Raw genomic sequence first — 23,951 nt, forward strand, 5'->3', positions numbered from 1 at the left:
GTGTATGGTCTAGTGAATAACACATAATTTTAATTGGTTTAACATCGTCTTGGTAATTTAAAACTCAGACAAAAGGAGAAATGGGACTACAAGACATGTGAGGGGTTTTTACGCATCCACAGCAGCTACTTCTGCTGTTTAAGAAACAAATGAGCTGAAGACAAATTTAGTACTCAAATAAAAATAAGTAAACAACGAACAGGGCTTAAACAAGAATCTAAACATTTTAACAGAACAGTTGAAAGTACCATTGACTTGAAGCTGAATTCTAATCAGCTCTACAGAAAGGTTTTACTCAGATTCCTGTAGTTAAGGACCTCCTCCAGGGTTCTTGTCTGCACTTTACCTGTCACGGACCCAGCTCTGGAGGACTCGGGGGTCCGTGACCAGTTTTGACTGTTGTTATTGTTGTTAGTATTATTATTATTTGGTGATGTGTGTTTTCTCCACAATGCTGTGTTAGTCTGTGTCCCACTCGTATGTATAGGCAGGGTGTGGGTGTATACGTGTGTATGTCTGCGGGTGTGGCTGGAGGATGGAGCACAGCCACCTGCAGGCCTGATGGGTGTGGCCCTGCGAAGGACTGGCCACACCTGAAGTTCCTGCCACACCTGTTGGTGATCAGGGCTCGTCGGGGGAGCTACTTAGGAGAGTGTTGGAGCTCCCACCGGCGCGGGATCATTGAGTTATCGTACCAAGTTAGTGTGTCAGCATATGTCTGTGTTGTTCGTATATGCCCGCCGAGGGTTAGTGTTGACGGCTGCCTCTATGGTTTCCCTGCAGGAGGAAGAGTGGTCCAGAAAGGCAGCACGCACGGGGTGTGCGGAAACACAACAGCGGGGAGCACGAGCACAGACGTCGGAGGGAAGCACGCACACGGGGTTCAAGGGAGCAACGGGGAGTTATTGTGTTTACAGTTTTTCACTGTGAATAAAGAGCACTGTTTGCATCGCAGAGTCTGCGTTTTGGGTCCTCCTTTCCCCACATCCCCATGGTCTGCCAGCCAGACCGTGACATTACCATTGAGGCCGCCCTCGGTAAGATCCACAACACAAAATACAGCATCGTACAGAAATATCTTTTTGCTTTCTCTATTACTTTCCTTTAGTAAAGACACCTTTAGTAAAAACTTGTCTTCTGCTAATTATTTCTTCCTATTCTATGTAGACAAATCTAGGTCTGTGGACTAATAGGAAACAGCTATTTCTTCTTAAGTTAATCTTCATATCATACGCATGTAATAGAATACATCAAATCCACAAACATAAACTAGTAAAACAAAAAAACCCGAAGTAATTTGAAATTAATCTTTAAATGATTGTAACTTAAGTACAGATTGCCTTTGTTTCTGAAAAAGCAGAAAACGCTGCATGAACCCAGCTGTAGCGAAGTCCAGGCTGAGTGTTAAGTTGAGGGACAGTCTTTTTCTGTTCCTGCCACAAAATCCAGGTTCCTTCCTCCTGGTTAGTCCAGCTTCCCACTCTTTTCCCAACACAACTGCATCCCATCATTTCCAGTTAAGAGTCAGCATTTATGGACCAGCTCGTGGCCTCATTCTCTGCTGAAAGGTCTTCTGTCCTGTAAACTTTTATTCTCCTTGTGCTCACTCATCACAGACTGCCAATTGCTTTGCCAAAAGGTTGAGCGCACAAAGCCTCATTAAACAGTGCTTTTATGTGTGTGTTTTTTAACCTGTTTGATGGCACAATAATGGGCTTACAATATCCACCTCAACCTCAGAATCACCTCAGATCCAATTCCTGCGTCTTTTGAACAGTTCTATCCTTCAGGCTCAGGTCCTCTATCAGAGGCCTGGGAGCTTGAGGGTCCTGTGCAGTATCTTAGCTGGGGTCTTGGCTGGTGTGATAGACCCCAGCCTCTATGGATCTTGTGCTCAGAGCTTGCTCCTGTGCTGCCATGATTAGTGCCTCTGTGCCTCTTTCAGTCCAGCTTTGTCTAGCCACTGGTAGGATTTCTGGATGTCAGCCACCTCCTCTATCTGCCAATGATGTATACAGTCCAGGGGTCTGTCCTTCCATGGTAGTTCCTCCTCTTCCTCCTCTTTCTTGGGTTTCTGCTTAGGGTATTCACTGAGCACGCGGCTGGTGGGATGTTCAGGCCTATGCAGAACAGCGCTGGGGACAGAGCATCGCCTTGGCTTGATGGTGACTTGTGCTATGGGCTTGAAGTTGGCCTCTAGTGTTGTATGCCACAGTCCCATTAAGTTCCTGATGAAGGCTCTTAGGGTCCTGTTGATCTTGTACAGTTCTAGGCATTCCAGGCATTTCATAATCCTTCTTGTAACCCAGACCTTCCCAAAGTGTGGGGCCCGCCCCCTAGGGAGGGGCACAGAGCCATTGCAGGGGGCGCAGTATGAAAAGGGGAACATTTTTCTTGTAAAAACAAAGGGGGGCCCAGCAAAAAAAGTTTTTGGAGTCACTGTTGTAACCAATCCAGGCAATGCACAGATTGGTCTGTCTAGCCTTGCAGTCTCAGGTGACTGTTCTACTGGTGTTTCGCTCCTCTGATATTCTTGCCAATTCCTTTCTGTGCCACGCTCATGTGCTTATGTGTGTGTGTATAAATATAGTTATATTATCTTAGGTATAGTGGTTGTATAGTAGTGTTGGACAGAGTAAGACGGCCACAGTGATAGACATAGCGATACCGAATGACAGCAACATCAGGAAGAATGTACACAAGAAGCTGGAGAAGTACCAAGCGCTCAGAGAAAAGCTCCAGAAAATGTGGAGGGTGAAGAGCCACATGGCACAGCATAGAAGAGCCACCTTGGTGGGACAAGGCTCAGCTGTTCATCTGCACCTAAAGGACAAAGGTCACTCTTTCAAGGATGCCAATGTTCACATTTTGGAAAGAGAAAACAAATGGTTTAAAAGAAGAGTGAAAGAAGCCATCTATGTCCTCTGTGAACGGCCATCTTTGAACAAGGTTAGTGGCTTACAACACCAATTCTCTGCCATCTATAATCCAGTTTTGAGATCCCTCCCCAGACACCTTAACACCCACCTACATCCTGGGCCATTTGACCTCAGTAAATCACATGATAGGGTGGGGCTAGCTTTCATGGTGGGTTCACCTGAAACCTTGGTTGATTGTGACCCACACCCGTTTTCACACCTTTGCTCATGTGATTAGGTAGAGGACAAATAGGGGGTCCATGTTCCTCTTGGGGACACTCCCACAGGGCTTAAAATCTGGGACTCTCCACCATTTGACCTTCTTGAATGAGAGGTGAAAGGTCTTAAAGCAACTTAAAGAAGTCCAGACACTTTTCTTTCCAAGCTACTTAGACTAAGATGACCTGGATCACTGAGACCTTTCACAGACATACAATATATGAAAGAAAGGTTAGATTTTGTGTTTGACTTAAATCAGTGGTTCCCAAACTTTTTTTGCTAGGCCCCCTTTGTTTTACAAGAAAAATGTTCGCACCCCCCCTTTCTCACGCATGCACGCACACGCACAAACACATCCTCCAACCACACACACCCATATTTTGCTCCATTGCGGTTTCTTTCACACCTCAAACATTTAGTAAACAATTAAGCAAATACAAGTAATCTGCAATAAATTACAGGTAGTAAGAAAGTAAACTACTAACTCTATTACGCTACGTCCACACCTACACGGGTATTTTTGAAAACGCAGCTGTTTCTTCCACACGTAAACGGCGTTTCGAATCACCGAAAACGCAGATTTTTTAAAACTCCTTTTTTTCTGTTTACGTGTGGACGAGGAATACAGAGTTGGTCACGCAACGTCAAAGGTATGTGCCTTTTTCACGTCACGCTGTGCGCCACGTTATGGTTTACATGAGATGAATTACAGAATGGCAGGTAGAGACAAAATACTGTTAATCTTACTGTCTTCAAGTTTTACACACTAACATATACACACGCAGTTACTGTCCCTCCATTTAGAAAGGCAGAGGCGTCACGGTGTAATTATTTTACTGTATGTGTGTAATAATATTCAACATTGCTATCAATGCATTTTTCAAAAAATGCCTCTCTGTGCAAAATGGGCTTAAAAACATAAACAACTGTAGGATACTGTTTGTCCGTGATTTGGAGAGCCCAGGGGCCCGTTCTTCGTACCTCGCTAAGTAGGTTAGCCGGATTAGATTGTTGACGATTTCGCGTGATCCTGGATCAGTCGGTTCCCCGAAGCTCATCCGGGACTTGCTGTCATAGCAACAGAGCCGTAAGCGTAAACCTGCTCGGGAGCAGGTTTACTTTATGTAAACAGGATTAGATCGCGGCCACGCAGGTATGTCCGCTTCATTTATACGAAAGCAACAGCGATATTTTTCCACTGTTTCACCATAAATAAATATTATCAATGTAACTAAAGGTAATGCAGCACTTGATCCTTTTATTGATGTCACACAGATACATACAGGTCATTTCCTAAAAAAGGGAAATGAACTATTAACATTCTATTACATGTATGTGATTATTACAGATGTAATTCATATTTCAGAGTAGTAATTGTAAATTACTTCGTGTAATCAAGATGAGAGACCACGGCTATAAAAGTGAAGGTGGATTTGGGAAGCCTGTCGCAGCCATGTCCTGTCCGTATACGCGACCAACCCATTGCGGAAGGTGCAAGATTGATAAGGAGAGTCCTCAGAATTCAGCGTATATTGCGGGACAGACAGGATCCTTTACCTCAGCGCGACAGTGTGCTCATAGAGAGATATCGATATTCCCGTGAGGGTATTATTTACTTAACCAACTTGTTGACGAGGGGGTGCAGGACCACCACCTGTCTTTTTTTCCTCTGCCCTTTTCTTGGTTGCTGTTATGAACAAACTAACAGAGTATTACAGGCCAGTATTACCTTGCCAAGAGACGCAAAGCAATCTAAGAGATAAATATTACCATTCTGTAGAATACTCCTGTATTCCACTTTTACTTGTTCCCATTTTCTTGTGGGTCCTGTTGTGGCTCTAATGTGAAAGGGGATATAATATAACATATTATAATATAATATAATGCCATATGATATTGGACAATATAGTGTCATATGATAGATCTACCCTACCGCCTACTGGTGTTGGCTAGAGGGGCCGATGGCGCGATATGGCAGCCTGGCTACAACCGTAGCTGCCTCCACCAGTGTGTGAATGTGGGAGTGAATGAATAGTGGTATCGTAAAGCGCTTTGGGTGCCTTGGAAAGCGCTATATAAATCCAATCCATTATTATTATTATTATTAAATTACCTACGAGTTTGATTTGTCAGCAACTTTCTGCCAGCCCTCTCTCCTTGCTTTTGCAGCCTTTGCAGTGTTCTCTTGCGTTTTAATTAAACTCTGAAACTCCTGAAATCCCTCACTCATGAGTTCTTGCTCTGCTGCCGGAAAATACCGAGCACGCCCCTTCGACATTTTCGCCGACCAATCAGCGGGTTGCCGATCAATGTTTCTACTATCGATGCGTAGTAGGGGTGGGTTTAAAAAATCGATTCATCGATTAAAATCGATTCTAACTGGAATAAAACGATATCGATTCATTAAATCCGGAAATCGATTTTTTTTTTATACATATGTAGTTTGCCGCGTATGAAATTTGCAAGCGGTTAACATGAGGAAGTCACGCGAGAGTTAAGTGACCTGGACGCATGAACCATCATGGCTACTCCCGGGAATGTGCCACCGAGCCTAAAGGCAGATGTCTGGCAACACTTTGGATTTAAGAACTGTGAAGACAGTGAAGAGCCGGACAAAAGCAAAGCCGTATGTAAGATGTGCAAAATGGAGGTAAAGCACTGTGGAAATACCACAAATCTCAGAAATCATTTAACGAGGCATCATCCAGATATCCTGCTAGCAAAAACGGCCGACACCAAGCAACGCTCACTCGAAAAGGCATTTGCAGTGAAGTTTGAATCCACTTCTCCACGTGCCCAAAAAATAACCCAGTCTGTGGCAACTTTCATATGTAAAGATATACGTCCGTACAGCGTTGTTGAAAATGATGGCTTCCAAAACCTCATTAATACGCTAGAACCACGCTATGTTTTACCATCACGCAAACATTTGAGTGAAGTGGTAATCCCAAACATGTATGAAAAAGTGAAACACGATGTTACAGCCTCACTCAAGTCAGCAGAGAGAGTCGCTATAACCTGTGACAGCTGGACATCCAGAGCAACAGATAACTACCTGACTATCACCTCACACCATATCGACCAGGAGTGGAGACTCGTGTCTCATGTCTTACAGACAAGAACCACCGAAGCAAGCCACACAGCAGCTAATTTATCTGAAATTATGTTCAAAGCAATCGAAGAATGGGAGCTTACAAACAAAAATCCAGTCATCGTAACTGACAATGCTGCAAATATGGTGCGAGCTGTAGAAATAACGGGCTGGTTGCACATTGGTTGTTTTGCCCACACACTCAATTTAGCTTCACAAGCAGGACTGAAAGTTCCAGCTGTTGCTCAGCTGCTTGGCCGAGTGAGACGCATAGCATCCTTTTTTCATCGCAGCACTGTTGCAAGTCGCAAGCTTAAAGAGAAGCAAAAGATACTGAATCTACCTGCCCATAAGCTGGTGAATGATGGGGTGACCAGATGGAACAGCACATTGGAGATGCTGGAACGCTTCCTAGAGCAACAACCAGCAATCTCTGCAGCTCTACTCTCACCTGAAGTGAGGAGAAATGACAGTAATCTCTGTAGTCTTACAGAGGCTGACATAACTGATGGAGAAGATATAGTGAAAGCTCTGAAGCCGCTGAAAGCAGCCACACTGGTTATGTCTGAAGAAAAGTCCCCGACCCTTTCCATCATTGCACCTCTGCATGCACAGCTGCTGGAGAAGATGATCAGTGTCTCTCATGACTCCTCACTGATTAAAGACCTCAAGACTGCTGTATACGACAACTTGAAGTCAAGGTATGTTTATGAATTGTGTGTATATGCCATGAATGAGTGTAACTGTATGGATGCATGTATTACATGAAAATTCTTATTATAGTGAAAAAATCTATATATTATAAAAATGTTAGTTAAGCCCTCTTGTCTAGTAATAGGCCTTTTGATTTTATATCTATCTATCTATAGATGTTTATATATAAATTATGGAAACAAAGTCGTATATTAATGTTTCTGATCTTGCATGAGTGTATGTAACCATGCACATGTATATCCAACATAATAAACTGAGTTAAATGTGCAAAATCTCTTTTCAAGATATGTGGCCCTAAAGGACAAGCTCTACATTGCATCAGCATTAGATCCTCGCTTTAAGGCCCTGCCATTCTTGTCCAAAGAGACCTGTAACAACACATTCTCTCAGTTGGTGTTGGAAGCAGCAGGTTTGGAGAACGTGGACACAGCTATTGTGAGTTACAGAAACAAAAACAAAAAATTATTGGTTTTTTTGCACTACTCGAGTTAGAATATAAATAGTAATTTCTTTATTAATTAAGTTTTCATTTTTCTACAGCGACAGTCTGATGGTGACACATCTGAGGAAACTGTCCCTGACATCTCTCTTGGTGGTGTTGATGAAGTGGATTATGCCCCTCCAATTAAGAGGTCAAAGGACTCTGCATTAATTTTTCTCCTTGGGCCAGCCTACTCAACAAAAACCACAGCACCACAGAAAACACCAACTCAGAAGGCAAAGGAAGAAGTGAATCGATACAGGGGCGTTGAGCCTGTTGCACTTTCTGAGGATCCTTTGATCTGGTGGAGGGACCATGAAAGGGAGTATCCTCTCTTGGCTCTACAAGCAAAGCAGTATCTTTCCATACCTGGGACCAGTGTTCCTTCTGAACGAGTGTTTTCAACTGCTGGTGACATTGTTACCGCACAAAGGAGCTGCCTGACTCCACAACATGTAGACCAGCTTCTCTTCTTGCAGAAAAACCTTACAGTCTCAAAGAAGTGAGAGGGTAGTTATAAATAAGGCTAAATTGCATTAGTTTCACAGAGGTTTTACAATACTGTTCAATATGTTTTCATTTTTTGAAGTATTTTAAAAGGCAGTTTTTCATTTTCTGATCGGTCAGTTTCTGTCAGTTCACTTGTACATGCTGTGTTATACTGTGTGTCTCCAAAACACAATAGTGGATTTCAGAAAAGCTGTGTGAGACACTAACAGCAAAACTATTTCTCTGAGGTTTTACTGATGTTTACAAAAGATGTGTTCTATTTGCACTGGATCCCTGATCCACTTGAAATGTATGTATGAAAAAATATATATACTAATGTTAATTAAAAATTACATTATTTAACTGCTTTAGTATCTGTTCTTAATTTTGAAATTTATGTAATTCATTCACAAGGCTTAGAGGGTTCTTTTGACAGTACATATACAAGGTGAATTATCATAATTTTATATATATTATGGTTCATATAATAATATTTCGGACTGATTCAAAATCGAATCGAATCGAATTGAATCGAATCGTGGATCGAATCGATTCGGGACCTTGTGAATCGGAATCGAATCGATTCTAGAAATCAGTGACGATTCCCAGCCCTAATGCGTAGCCCCTTTTACGACACCCAGTGATGTCACATTCCTGCGTCCAGCTGTAGTAATCGTCAACAGCAGGTGTGTTCGGGGAACCGGATTAGCGAGCTCACGGTTAGCGCGATGATTTGATCTTGGATGTGTCATTTGATCTTGGATGTAGTAAGCGACGTACGAAGAACAGGCCCCAGTGCATGCTCCCGACGCAGGGAAAACCAATCCTGCAGGGGAGACCTACCTTGGCACTTGTGCAGGTGAAGCCAAAGGGAAGATATGCTTCGCCATATTTTCTAGTCTTTGGCTTAGAATGAAGTTGGTTTGAAAACATATTCAGCGATGCTTCATCTCCTGCTTTGCATTTCTGTGGGCGCCCTGTGCTAGCAGTGTCCAAGCGTTTTGTTTTTTCTTCCCCCCCCTTTTCATACCGTGCCCCCCCTGCAATGGCTCTGCACCCCCCCTGGGGGGCGGGCCCCACACTTTGGGAAGGTCTGACTTAAATGTACTGTGTCAAAAGAAGAACAGAAACTATCATGTCATATTTTTACAAAGAGAAAAAACAGCAGCTTTATCACTTTATTTGCTGAAGTGAAGAGATGAATGCTCTACAGTGGCTTTTGTTGTCCATGTGCATTTGCTCCAAAGGTATGTGTGTTCTGTATAATGTATAAATTCTTAAAATATACAGAGTTAAACAGTATGTGTTTTGTTTTTTTTATCTTATTTAGCTGAGGAAAAAAATTTCATTATTAAGATTTTGTCCTGTGCATTGTCTTCCTCTCATTGTTTACCCTGTTTTTGTTTGTTTCTTCATCACGTTTTGCTCTCAAATTTATTGCAGTGACTCAACCTGAAGCTTCATCTTGGACTGCTGCTGTGTCATCCTCAGTGAAAGGTCTCCTTGGATCATGTGTGGTGATCCCCTGCTCTTATAACTACCCAGATCCAAAAACCAATACCACAAGCTTTACAGGGATTTGGTACAATGACAATGATCAAGTCGTCTATCATTCTGATGCATCTCAAACTCCGGGTCAGTTTCGGAATAGGACAAAGCTGCTGGGAGACCTCAGCAAGAAGAACTGTTCTCTGATGATTGATGATCTTCAACAAAGTGATGTGGGGCCTTTATATTTCCGGATTGAAATTAAAGGCTATGACCAGTACTCCTACAAAAATAACAAAGTCTCTATTTCAGTCAGTATGTAAAATAATTTATTTTAAAAATTATTGTAAGCATGTTGTGAATATTAGCATAACTATATTTGTGAAAAGATAACATCAGTAATATCCAACGGATGTTTTCACTGTTTTGTTTGCAATAAAATAGGAAATATCTCTCCATTAAATAATCCCTATGCCCAGTCACTGTTTTTAATCTATTTTACTTTTTACAGTTAAATACTTATCAAATCAATTCACTTGATCAAAATTGATAGCTGCATAAAACACAACATCAGCAGCTATACTGTTTAAGTGCATTTGTATTTCCAATACAGTACACTTACCTTCACAACTGCATTTGGTTTATGACTATAATCTTTTTTGTTAACACAGGTCAACCTGATTTATCTGTGCAAGAGGAAGTAAAGGAGGGTGAGAATGTGTCTGCATCCTGCTCCGTGTTTCACTCCTGCCCCACATATCCACCTTCTTTCATCTGGAGTCACTTTGGAGAACAGCAAAATCAAACACAGCAGCTTCATGAAGGCCAGTGGAATTCAACATCTACTCTGACCTTTCGCCCAAACCGCTCTGATCACAACAAGCCTTTAAAATGCAGAGTAACATACCATCGAGGGCTGCACCTGGAAACATCTAAGATACTTCAAGTAAAATGTAAGTATACTGTATCAGTTTATACTAATAGCAGATAATTCTACCAGTGCAGATAATCAAATTCGGGTGAAACGGGTGAAAACGGGTGAAAACCCGTTTTTATCAGTTATGTGAAATTGCCAGAGCAAAGCCTTATCTTCCTCCAAAAGACCTAGAAAAACCTTTTCATGCCTTCATCACCTCTGGACTGGACTACTGCAATTCTCTCTATTTGGGTCTTCAACACTCATTTCTCCATTGCTTGCAGGTAGACCAAAATGCTGCTGCACGTCTTTTAGTGTTAGAATGTATGAACATATCACTCCAGTTTTAGCAAATTTACACTGGCTCCCTGTCTAATATCATGTTGATTTTAAGATTCTTTCACTTACTTTTAAAGTTAAATGATATGGCGCCCAGTTATTTAAGCAAACTCCTCAACATGTATAACCCCAAAAGAGCACTGAGATCGTCTAGCCAGATGCTCTTACTACAGCCAAGGTCTCGATTGAAGCATAGAGGAGATCGGGCCTTCGCAGTTGCAGTGCCTAGACTCTGGAATAATCTGCCAGATGATATTCGTACTTCAGAGTCTATTCAGTCTTTTTAAATTGTATCTTAAAACTCACTTTTTTAGTGTTGGCTTTTAATTCAAGTTTAGTTTGAGTAGCATCACGCTTGTTTTATGTTTGTTAATGCATTTTTTTTCTATTGTTTTCTCTTGTTCTTAATTAATTGTAAAACACTTTGTTGCTTTTAAATGTGATATAGGAATACATTTTGATTTGATTTAGATTTTAAAGCTTTAATTTAAAGGTTGAGTATAAGTCAGATGTAAATGAGGGAGAATCTGTACACCTGAAGTTCTCCAGTGATGCTAACAGGATATGATAAATCCCCACTAATTATATTTCTTGTCCTTAAAGCTGCCCCTGACATCAAGACTTCCTCAAAGTGCTCCTCTGAGAACGGCATCATAAAGTGTGACTGTATCGTAGAGTCCGAGCCTCCCAGCATGGTCTATTTTATTTTGGGTGACAGAGTCATGCAAAGCAACAAAGCAGAGAAAAATGGCTCTGTTACTATTGAGACTCTGCAGACAGACTTTGGGTCTTTCAGGCGTGTGCAGTGCCTGGCAAACAACGTGGTGGGATATGACAACATCTTGCTCTCTTTACCTGTTAATGGTAAGAAAGACTTAAGATGCACTGATCTCTCTGTTTTTACATGACAAAAACACTCATTATGGTTTCTATCTGGACAGACAACATGCAGAATATTCTTATCTCATCTGGAGCAGGTGTGATTTTTCTGATTATTCTGATAGGAAGTGGGTTGGGAGTTGTTAAAAAATGGTAAGTTGTCATGAACATAATCATTGAAAATAAGCATTTGTTATTATTGCATCATTTGTGAAATAATAGTCATAATTACAACCAAATGAACACCAGAATGTATGTGTGTGTGTGCATATCTATCTATCGATCGATCGATCGATGGATAGATCGATAGATAGATATTTTAAATAAATGTATGTCTTTTTGGTTAGAGGCTGTGAAAAGTGTCAGTTTCCTTTCTCATTTAATTAAAAACATTTTACTGCCAGCAGGGGGAGATCAAGAGACACAACAACCACTAACCTGAGCAACATGATGTCAGACAGACCTGTGGAGCTCCCTCATAGTGCCCCACAAAAAAGGTTTTAATTCTTCACTTCTGTTTAAAAACAAACAAATCTTACTGATGATTAAATATGATTTAAGAAGATATGCAATTAGATTTAATCTTTACCTTTTGCATTCTTTCTCCAGAAAAAACCGCTGTAACGATATCCCTTGCCCTGACATGTACAACAACCCTCCTGTCTATGGCAATGTAGGGATAAGTAATGTTTCCTTCATTAGTTCATTCATTTTGTGCATGCATGAAAAGGGGAGTGAATTAATCTTGTTTCTCTGTGCAGACTGACTGCGATGAGTCAATATACAACAATGTGTAGCGTGTGGAAAACCAGCTGCAGTCCATGTTTGTGTCTTCTGATATGAATCAAGAAAAACATCCTTCTGCAACTTAATCACATATTTCTATCATATATTTTTCACACTTTCTTTGGAAAATAGAGTAAGTAAATAGTATTTGTTAAAGTGCTCTTGTTAATCTCATCTAGAACATTTCCTTTGGCTTATCAAATTATATTGTTTAAAAAATTACCAATAACGTATTGTAAAAATCTTTAAGTTGCTAGGTCGCAAAGGTTGCAGATTTAAAAAAATTCAATCGCAAAATTATTATTATGAAGTATATAATATATGACATATTTTTTTTCACAAATGTGTAATTCACATTTGTACATTCTTACTGTAGGTTTGTAAAAATCTACACTAAGAATGTACTCATGTTCAAAATTATCGCAACATATTGTCTGATTAAATTATGTGCAAACTTGTCAAATTACTAAAAATGTTTTGAAACTATGTTGTTCATTATTTATACTCAATATCATTTTTCTTTATTATTACCTTTGTTAAGAGCTGTTATGGGTTATCAAATACAACATCAGTCAAGTTATATGATATTGGTCTATCAGCACAGGTCTAGTTGAAGGATGTTTGACCTTCATGGGGTGTGGGTATTTGTGGAGAATAACTATAGATTAGTCTTGAGCATTTATGCAAAATGAAATAAAGAACAAAAAAAGTGTGTTATTCAACCATATTTAATGTCTTACACAATCGTTTACACAGTGATGTTTTAAAATAAAAAAATTTAAAAAACTACCATCAGAATTATTCATGTATGTTTTTGCTTTATGAAGCCATGTTACACATTCTATGCTAATTTCCTTCTGTTTCCTATTACCACTGCAATATACTCACGGCCTGTTTTATATTTTGATACATGACCAAAGTTCTTGCAATTCAATTGCAACACAAGTAAGACTAATTGGTAATCAGGTCTGGATTTTGCAGGCCAGCATGCCAAGGTGAACAAATGTAGTAAATGCTGCTTTGAAAAAATGATTTTGAATATTTGATCGAGATTAGTGGAATTGCTCAGAGTTTTATTAGTTTGATCTTTCTGTTGTTAGAAATGTGTGGAAAAGGTTTAATTCAAAGACTTACAACAATCATCTGTGCCAGAGACAGCTTGCTTTCAACTCAAGTTAACACAGACCTTTATATCAAAGATATTTAAACAGACTGTGACTCAGTAGTCAATGAAAATATTAATACTGGTCAGAAGATGGGGCTGTTAACCAAAATTTAAATATAGCAGTTCCTGAAAAGGTTCAGCAAAAAATCTGAATTTGAAATATTGAAAAACATGAACATGCAACAATAGATAAAATGGAATATGGTTTATTCTTCATTAAACATTACAAAGCACAAAATAAAACCAAGAAAAACATGCTCAAAAGTCACAGAGTAAAGCATGTGTGTAAAAAAAAAAGAAAGAAAAAGTGATTAATATTTGAAGTCATATGAAGGTGATGTAAACTAACGGACACCATCAGTCCAGAAAACAACAAACTGAAAACATCAGAAATTAACCACCACCACAACTTTCAGGAATTCAGGAAGCTGGAAATCAGAGTTAAGGGGAAGAAGAACACAATGAAGAATAGTACAAAAGGTTAAGTAAAAAAATAACATAATTCCTTTTTTGTTTACATTTTTTTCTGATATTTTCATATTCTAGATATTCTAGATATATATTTAAGCATTTTTTATTCATCTTTAGGCATAAAAAGAACATTTTAGAACTTCATTTTTTAAACATGTACTTTTTAAAGAGTTTTTTACATGTTCACTTAGGTGGACAATTTATAGTGTATAGAGTGAGACATCAATGTCCAGTGTAGTGGTTTATGTGCAAGTATACCATCGACACTGACACAAATACAAGAAAATAGCCCTTGAATAGCTGTCTACTGTAGTGACCACTATGCGTGAAACGGTTAAACATACCTGATTATATTCTGATCAGTATTAAGCAATTAAGCATAATTGACTATCAGAAAAAAAAAATACCTAATACCATTTCTCTTATTCACAATCACGTATAATGATGGGTTGTGTCACGGTACTGGGTGACCCAGTTTCGTTGTATTTTGTTATTCATTTGTGTTCTAGTTTCAGTTTAGCTTATCTAGTTAATTTCTGCCATTTTAGTCCTTTGTTTTTTAGATCCTTTTGTGTCATCTGCCCCTGTAGTAAGTCTCCCTGGTTTGTGTGTCTACCTATCATGGTTCTTGCCTGTGTGGTTCTTGTTGTCCTGTTTCCTGTTTATTCTGAAAGTCTTGTTTCCATGTTCTATGTGCGTATTTCCACTGTGGTGCCATTATGGTCAATTGTGTCCGCTGTTTCTCCATGTGTGTTCACTTCCCTCTGTTACACTCAGGGGCAATTCTAGGATCAGAGCTTTGGGGGTGCTGAGCACCCAGAGAGCTGCCCATCCTGGCAAGGTAAACTTTAGTCATCACGATGAGACTTCTTCCCCGTCTCTGTCAGTCCCTGCATCCTTAAATGTCTCCAGTTGTCCCGAGTTCCCTCTGACTGTCTCCTTGGTGCATTTAAACCCCTGTTCCTCCCTGTCCTCATCGTCTGTTGTCTTCATCTCCATTATCACTCATCATAATTGTACCCTCTCTGTGCAAGTCTGCAAATTTCTTTATTAAATCATGAGATTCTTAAATTCATCAAGTCTCTCTGTGCCTGGGTCCTACACTCCAAAAATAGAAGAGTCCTTGAAATGTACAAAATATTATTACAAAATTAGAAAAATTGAGACACCTTGGCCTCTGGTACAATGTATACAATGTATGAAAAGATCTTTACTGCAGATACTACTATGGCTCTGCAGATTTGTTCTTTTCTTTTATCCTATGTCGCCTCACCTTGAGGTTGGTAAATCTGTCTATCACATTTTGGTGGTCAAGTTTCTCAAGCATTTCTCAACTGACATCACAGCCAGGTGCTGGAGTTTGCTTTGACCCATGGTCCTTCTCAGCCAGGTATGGAGCTGACTCAAGACACTAAAAGCCCTTTCACAGCTACAGCTGCTAGCTGGGTTTGTTAGGGCAACCTGAATAACAGTTTTCAGTGTGGGGACGATCTGATTATCCAGAAGATTGTACAATGTTAACATATCTGGGATGGCACCAGCCTCATTCTTGAGCTTCAAAAAGTTTTTGGCAACCGTGACTTCCTCTGACTGAAGCTCAATATGGTAATGCAGTGCCAGGGCTGACAACCCAGTTTGTTTTGCAGATTCTGTACAGCAGCTTTAATATAGGGAGAACACAACTTCCAGATTGTACGAGTAAAATTAGTTTAACAGTTTCTGTTTTGCCTGTGTCCCGAATTCGAAAATGTTGAGCAACAGAACAAACCAACAGAGGCTCAGGAGAGTGCAATCAGACAAGGAGTTTATTAAACACACGCAGGAGGAGAAGTATACAGCACCACACCAGCAAAACGTCTCCTGCTAAGAATACACGTGGAAGTGTTTTATAACATCAGGGTTCACGCCCCTTCTCGCTTCGATTACAGATCAGATACATCGATTTGCAGTAAATGGTACATCTTAAATGGCTAAAAACAGACACCAAAGTTCCCTTTTCTATAACACCTTCCATACATGGCAATAAATTTCAAGCCTACATGGTCCCTGAGGGCTTGTCCTCTTCTTGACGGGTCTTCTGTCATCTGTTACCAAGTAGACTAAAATGCAGTCAGAAGCTAAATGAGTTTCAGGCCTTTGGTCTGGCAGGTTTTTGGATTATATGTGTTTGTAAGCGTGTATGTGTCTATCCTTCTATGCTCCAAGTCACCCACAATATATCGACTGAGACATCGCGCTTATCGAAGCTTGAAACCTTCAATAGACTGAGACTGAGCATCAACTCTGAATAAAGCACAGACATGCAATGTGTGTATAAACTGACTAGGGCTGCACCTGTAAGAAAAAGGTTAATAGCAGTAAGTTTCATAAACATCTTTAATGCAATATCAATGCTGTAAGGTATATTATTAATGCAATGTTAATAATGCAGGTTATATTGTTGCAGTAAAATAATTTCTGTATCTCCACACCTGTTAGTACTCCCTGTCTGTTTTCTTACCTGGTTCTTCCTGATCTTGTACTTTCTCCTCATGTTCTCCTCTTTCCTCTCTCCCTCTTTGGACTGACAATCATACACAAATAGATTGTATTCAATTAGATTTAAAAAAAATATATATCAAGATCACTAATAAAAAAGTCCTCTCTCACTGTACTTTCAACCAAAAGGCAAATAACCAAAGCACATGTACAACTAATAAAGGATATAAATATTGAAACACTGATCCAACATTATCCTTTATTGACGGATCATTTGATCTTACACTTTTACCTGAATGTGGCTCCTGTTTTTGAAAAAACGTCCTCATATCCAATATGAACCTGGCTGTCTCTCTGTACACACACACACACACACACACACACACACACACACACACACACACACACACACAACAGGAGTTATAAGGTTAATGCGCATCCAGTCAGTTAGCTAGTTAGTACCTTGGGTTCAATATCGGCACATATGATAAAATAACCAGTTTCTCTCATTATATTTCAAACAAGACAGTGGTAACAGCAGCAGGCTATGGATAATGTTAAGTTTTAGATTTTAAATAGGCTGTATAAATTTCAATGGGAGCAACAGGACGGTCAAATATCGCTGAATTTACTACAGATTAGGACGGATTGTAGGGTAGCAAACATAGTCAGGAAACACGTTTTCAACACAGCAGGTTACCTGGGTGTAATGTTTTTCAGCTAAAAACAAACATGGTCTGACTCCTACCTAACTATATAAAGAGTAACTGAAGGTTAAATGCTGAAGCACCCCCAAAAATGGGCTAAAATCGCCCCTGGTTACACTCCTGTGTATTTAAGTCTTGTGTCTCTTACTGTTGTCAGGTCGTCTGCTTATGTTCCCCCCCTTGTAGTCACAGTCATAGTTATAGTCATAGTCACAGTTAAAATCATAGTCAAACTCATAGTCTAGTCTTAGTTGTCGGTTTTGGTTTTGTTATTCATGTATCAGCCTAAATAAAGGCTTGCTTTTGTTTTTCAACCTCAGGAACCATCAAGTTGTTCTCTAAAAGTGAACACGAACTTTTTTTTTAAGTGCTTTAAAAGTGCAAAAACCCACAGCTACAAACATCTGACTGACACTACTACCTTCTAGGTATCCTATAGAAGATTCTCATTGCATCACTACATGCAACATGCAGCTTCTGCATGCAACAGTGATTGTAAGAGGACCACAAGGGGGCAGTACATAGCGGTGTGCAATACGTTTCAAAGCAGGGGCGGGTGTCCTGCAGGTTTTAGATGTGATCTGATCCAACACAGCTGATTTAAATGGCTAAATTACCTCCTCAACATGTCTTGAAGTTCTCCAGAGACCTGGTTATGTACTCATCATTTGATGCAATGGTATTTGCCTGCACATAGAGCTTACAGTGCTGTCTGTATCATCATCATCATTCATTTCATCAGTAATAAAGCATGGATGGTATCTTTTTAATCAGACTTACACTTTATTTATAAATTTGATTAAAAATAAATATGATTTACTATTAGCTAAAACATACAGATAAACTTTTGATAAATATTTGCAGCTCTGGAGGCCAGTATCCCTGAATTGGAGAGTTTGCTTCAAACCCTTGAAAAACCCCTATCTAGCCAGGCCCCTGTAGCTGATTGTAACGCTTGCTGACCCCTGGCAAGCTGTCCCAAGAAAACTGTCCCAAGCACAGGACCGCTGGGTGATGGTGATGAGGAAGCATAGTCTTAAACAGAAGCTCCAGAGGTAGCACCAACATGTTCATGTGTCTTCTCCACTCGGCGACACACCATCCAAGGATTAAATTCCAGTAATTGGCGATTCTGTTCTGAGATGTGAAGCTAGAAACACCAGCAACCATAGCCAATTGTCTTCCAGAGGCCAGAGCCTTCAATGCGCATATTAGAGTCAAACCACAAACTATATCACTCTTTCACAATAAATAATAACGCGCGCAAGTTGTTTCAGTGATAACAAACTATATTAATTATAGATAATGCTGTTTATCAACAGTGAAGGCATGGATGTCAACAGATTAACACAGGTGAAACTGCCCCTGACTAGATCTTGCAGAGTGAAAAAACACAAAACAACCACTCGAGGGCCAACTGCCGAACAAAAAACACCTAATTCCATCATATTACAATAGCTATATCAAGCTATATAGTTTATGTCTTCCATATTTCCAACCATATCCATAATCACATACTGTGTATGCTACCATTGTATGTAGTGTATTATCTTACTTTTTTCATTGATTGTACTTATTTGTATTTTTGTATTTCCTTCTGATATCTGTACCTGAGCTGAGGTGACGCAAAAATGTCCCCGTTGTGGGATCAATAAAGTCTTATCTTATCTTATCTTATTGAGGGAAATTTAAAACTGCTGGCTAAGGGTAAATGTAAATTCACTAAAATCCTAATTCCAAGCAGTAATGACACCTGGTTACATTAATCAGAGGACACTAAAATCAATATTGAAAGGATGACTTTGCCAAAACAATGTCGGACTCTGTAGTTTTCTCTGGTCCCCTCCCCAATTGGACCACGAATGACAAGTTTAGCTGCATGTTCTCCTTAAATTCCTGTCTGCCTGAGTGGTGTCCCACAAATGATGTGGGCTTGATAGATAATTGGGAAACTTTCTGGAGGAAACCTCCCTTATTAGGAGGGACCGCATCCATCCCATTTTGGATGGAGCAGATCTCATGTTTAGAAATCTGGCCAAATTAATCAAAACCTCCCAAACGTGACTATCCAGAGTTGGGACGAGGAAGCAGAGTTGCAGTCTTACATGCCTCTCTGCAGCTTCTCTCATCCTGTTATCCCCAGAACCCCATCCCCTTAGAGACTGTGTCAGCTCCCAAATAGACAAGAAACAAACTAAAACCCTGCAAAAAATGACTGAAACATAAGAAATCACAATGAAAGAGCAATACAGTACATGTGGTCAGGTCTGTCATGCCCCAATCCTGGTTTTGGCACCACTGTAAACAAATGCACGACAGTCCCGACCACATGTTCGCACTTTTCAGTACACTTTTTTATTGCGGCTGTTGACTTACACACGCGGCTGCGGTTTTTCAGCAGATGCAGTGGGTGCCCATATTATTAATGTGACTGCTGCGAATTTCTTTGTTCGGCTTTAAAAGTGATTCCGATGCTAAACATGACTTCCACATGACTTTTCTGCCAGGTAACTTGCGCCCCACCTGTCAGACTTCTGCCCCACACAGGGGGGGCGCATGATAGGTTTGTAGCTTGAACCTATCCGCTGGAACGTTGAAGACAATATAATTACACAGCAAAGCAAGACACGAGTAGGCAAAGTTCTTCATGTTACTCATGCATGAGGGAGTCCTGCCTGGAGCCAAGTGTCGTTCCACCACTTGACCTCCGTCAGACTCTCAGCCAGGTCCCCCATAGCACTCCTTTTATTGTGGTTACATGAATATGCATAGGGTCATTAACATATAACATCTTACATAGGTATACATGTGAACAAAGAATACTGTGTGTGTGTGTGTGTGTGTGTGTGTGTGTGTGTGTGTGTGTGTGTGTGTGTGTGTGTGTGTGTGGTCAAGATGTGACCCTGTGAAGACTCCCCAAAGGCTGGTGCCAGGAGTCTAGGGCTCCATCTGAACAAAAGGCTCTTATACTTAAAGAAATATACGTGTGTTTGCTAAACCATATATCAGCAAAAGAGAAGATACGACCTCTCCTAGGAGGTGTGTGATCTATGCCAGAATACTCTGTAGAGGAGTGAACGCACTCCCCTCTTCCTGCTACACAGAGTTGTTACAGACCTCCTATGATGAGACATTCTTCCAATCTACAAATGATTATATACTTCTAAGCATATATGGTTAAATATTTCTAAGCATAAATGACAATCAACAATACAAAACCTAACAGCGCACCACACACTTTGAGAATTACTGGCATAACCAAACGGAAAAAGTTTATAATTGTGAGACTACATTTCATAGTTAGCATCAAATTAGTGGCTTTAAAAAGTTAAAGAAGAAAGTAAAAGCAGAAGAAAATGCACATTTAAAAAAGCAGCATAATATGACATTACTCTACAGTAGGGATGGGTATCGTTTAGGTTTTATCCGATACCGGTGCCAAATCGGTACTTTTGAAACGGTGCCGGTGCTCAAACGGTGCTCAAACCGGTGCTTAAAGAATGGAGAACACAAAATTGGTCCAAAAACCTCTCATGTTCAGCTGTTTTTTGTAAAAATATAACAATGTTAGCCTTTTCTGCAGCTATGGGGCATATATGGCATCACTCTTGGCTGGAAGCAGTGCTTAAACAATGGAAAAAACACAAACTTTGTCCAAAAACCTCTCATGTTTAGCTGTTTTCCACTTTTTCTTTGGTCATTTTATCCTTTTTAGCCAGGGTGAAGGGAGTATCTGCCATCAAACAAGAAGACAGCTGCATGTAGCTATGATGATGTTTGCTAGTTCACCTTACATGCATTAATGTAATAACGTGGTCACGCAGAGAAGAACGGCTGCTGACACCATCATCCGTCATCATTTCTGCTACACTGGCAGGGCTAGGGGCCAGGACTCTCCTCTTCGTGTTTTTGGGGGATGTTGCATAACAGGCAACCCACCGGCAGTAGATGTGCTCGGTGTGAGATCTCGCAGCAAGCTATCAAATACGGTGCATTTCTCGGCTTTTAAAAAAAAACGCTATGCGTCGCCAGGTGTTTCATCGGATTTGAGGTGTTACCTCCTTTGACAGTATCACAGTATCAGCTTAAAGCACTTGTTGCAGGCTGCTGAGTTTGCATATTTTGCTATGAAGTACAGCCAGACTTTTGACCGCTTCGCCTTGGGCATTTTTAATCTGTAGCTCTGCTCTAACAGAACGTACGTACCTGGCCCCGCCTACTATCCTCGGAAACGTAAAATGATTGGCTAGAATCTAAAGTGTATCACAGCTCAGGAAAAAAAAGCACCGAAATAAAGCACCGAAATGTGCGCTGCTTTTCGGTCTGGTTACTACCGTTTATGTCAGAACCGGTGCCATCATGGCACCGGACACCGGTACCCATCCCTACTCTACAGTATATGTGAAAAAGGTGAGATTGTGTGTTTGATAAGATTGAAGCAATGAGCAGTAAAAGCAGAGTAGAAACCATACAAGTCAAGTTTCTCCAAAATGAACTAAAAGCAGCTTTACGAATATTCATTGCTGTATTTGCTGATGTGGCAGTGAGAAGAAGAGGAGATGAGTACTCTACAGTGGGTTTCGTTCTTCGTGTGCATTTACACTAAAGGTATATGAGTTCTGTATATTGTATGATTTCTTGTATTATATAGAGTTAAGCAGTCTGTTTTTTTTGTTGGGTTTTTTGTTGTTGGTGGTGGGTGGTTGTATCTTTATCTCGAAGGCAAATAATTCTTTTTTTCCTTTCCCATTGTCACAGGGATTTATTTTGTATTTTGAAGGTTGTCTTGTTAGGCTGGTGATTATAAGTTAGTGTGTTATTTTTATTTAGGTTTTAGTGGAGGTTAAGGTTAGCCATTACTTATCATCTGTGTCCTTGTTTTCTGTGTTTGGTTGCTTGTCTCGTCTGTCATGTGTTTCAGGTCTCTTAGGCTCATGGTGTCATGTCTAAGTCTCCATGTTTCCTGTTTTATTTTGAAAGAGGTCTTGTGTTCTGTGTTCATTGTTGTAGTTTCACTTTCCCTGGTGGCGTTGCCATGCTAATTTGTATCAGCTGTATCCCCAATTGTTTCCCGTCCCCTGGTCATGTATTTAGTCTGCGTGCCTTCCTTTGTTCATTGTCATGTCGTCTGTGCTAACTACCCCACATCACGTCACAGTTATCCTAGCCGTGATCCTAGTTATTTTCAGAGCTAAAGTCGTACTTCTGAGTTATGGTTATTGTTTTGTTATAGAGTCGTAGTTGCAGTTTTTTTCAGTTCTCTCACAGTTTAGTCTTCTAAGTATATGTTTTGGTTTTCCCTCATTCTGCCTTATTTCATGCTTGTGAGTATCAGCTCCAAAATAAAGGCGCGCCTTGTGTTCAAGTTTAGTTTTGTCTTCTTGCCTTTGTCCGCACCTGGGTCCTCCACACACTCCGCAGACCGTGACAGTCAACGTGAGGTGATATATTTAAGCTCTCTTCTTCTCACTGGTGTTTCTGTTTTTCTACTTCAATTAATCTCATTTTACTGTCAAATTAATTACAGTTACTCAAAGTGAAGCTTCATCTTGGACTGTAAAGTTGCCATCCTCAGTGAAAGGTCTCCTTGGTTCATGTGTGGTGATCCCTTGCTCTTATAACTACCTGCAATGTTTGTGTCGTATGATATGTATCACGAAAAGCATCCTTGTGCAAGTTTATCACATATCTCTTTGATTTTTTCTTTCTCATTTAATAAACATGTCCTCAGTTTCCAGGTTTATCCAATATTTCTGTCATTGGTAATATTCTGTAAAAATTAAGATGACCCGGTTATAAATATGTTTGATATCTATTTTGTTCATTATTTGTGTTCAGTAATATTGTTTTATTGTATTTTTTTGTTTGTTTGTTTGTTTGTTTGTTTTTATGAGTTGCTGTGGGTAATCAAATACCACAGTAGTTAAACTGCATAATGATGGTCTTTGAGCACACATCCCACTAAAGGACACTGGGAACTTTTGACCATGCTTTTGTCACAAATGTGCACATCAATAGCCCACGGAAGGAAATTTTGTAGAGCTTTTTCTGGAGCTCAATATGGGATAAGTGTAGGTACAGTGAACAACAATACATGATGACACTCTTCTTTTTTGCACCAATGAACAGATACCGGTCCCACTGTGAGGCTGATGCCCTTCTATAACCCTGCCCTTCTCTGCTTGTGTAACAACCTCTGTGCTGCTATCTCCTCCTCCACTTTTGAAACTGTGTTTGAGGACGCATAAAGGCCTCTTTTTTTTAGAACTGTGTGCTAAATTTCACCTTTTGTGTGTCAAAAATGGGAAAACTTTGGACGCTCCATGACTCCTTCAGTACTTAGTGAGAATATTAATATTTGTCACAAGATGGTGCTGTAAGGCAAAAAAGAAATAAATCTTTTTTTAAATTTACAGTTTAATGAGATCTTCATTGATTAACATTTCAGTTACAATGTGATGCTGCTGCTTATATTAGAGTGGAGGTGATTCAAAAAATAATAATACAATCAACAATATTAAAACATACTCACAATATAATTTGCAACCAAAGGTCAGAATGGAAATAAGTTCCAGCAAAGGGCAGTCAGGGTATGGCTAAATGGAGGTTGTGGCTAATGCAGGATTATATGACTAAGGCTAAGAACAGTGAACAATCTTGCAAGAACAATAGAAGTTAAGCCTGAACACTAGTTTCTCACTTTAATTCGCAAACTAGCCAAGGAGTGCATCAATATGAGGCACATATGTGAAATGGTTTGTGTAGGAAGATAGATGGGAGGCATGTGTGAATAACACAGAGTTCATATGA

General features: G+C 40.0%; 1 protein-coding gene across 1 annotated transcript; it reads left to right on the forward strand.

Annotated features, from left to right (window-relative positions):
* The first annotated feature begins 5,545 nt into the window (after nt 1-5,545).
* LOC112429707 (E3 SUMO-protein ligase ZBED1) lies at nt 5,546-8,396 on the forward strand. The gene is made up of 3 exons (XM_076889907.1): nt 5,546-6,929; nt 7,227-7,377; nt 7,483-8,396. Exons 1-3 carry the CDS (start codon nt 5,659-5,661, stop codon nt 7,927-7,929), a joined length of 1,869 nt encoding a protein of 622 aa, XP_076746022.1. The 5' UTR covers nt 5,546-5,658; the 3' UTR covers nt 7,930-8,396.
* The last annotated feature ends 15,555 nt before the right edge of the window (nt 8,397-23,951 follow it).

The sequence above is a fragment of the Maylandia zebra genome, linkage group LG11 (assembly GCF_041146795.1).
Source record: "Maylandia zebra isolate NMK-2024a linkage group LG11, Mzebra_GT3a, whole genome shotgun sequence".
In the NCBI taxonomy this organism is placed as follows: Eukaryota; Metazoa; Chordata; class Actinopteri; order Cichliformes; family Cichlidae; genus Maylandia; species Maylandia zebra.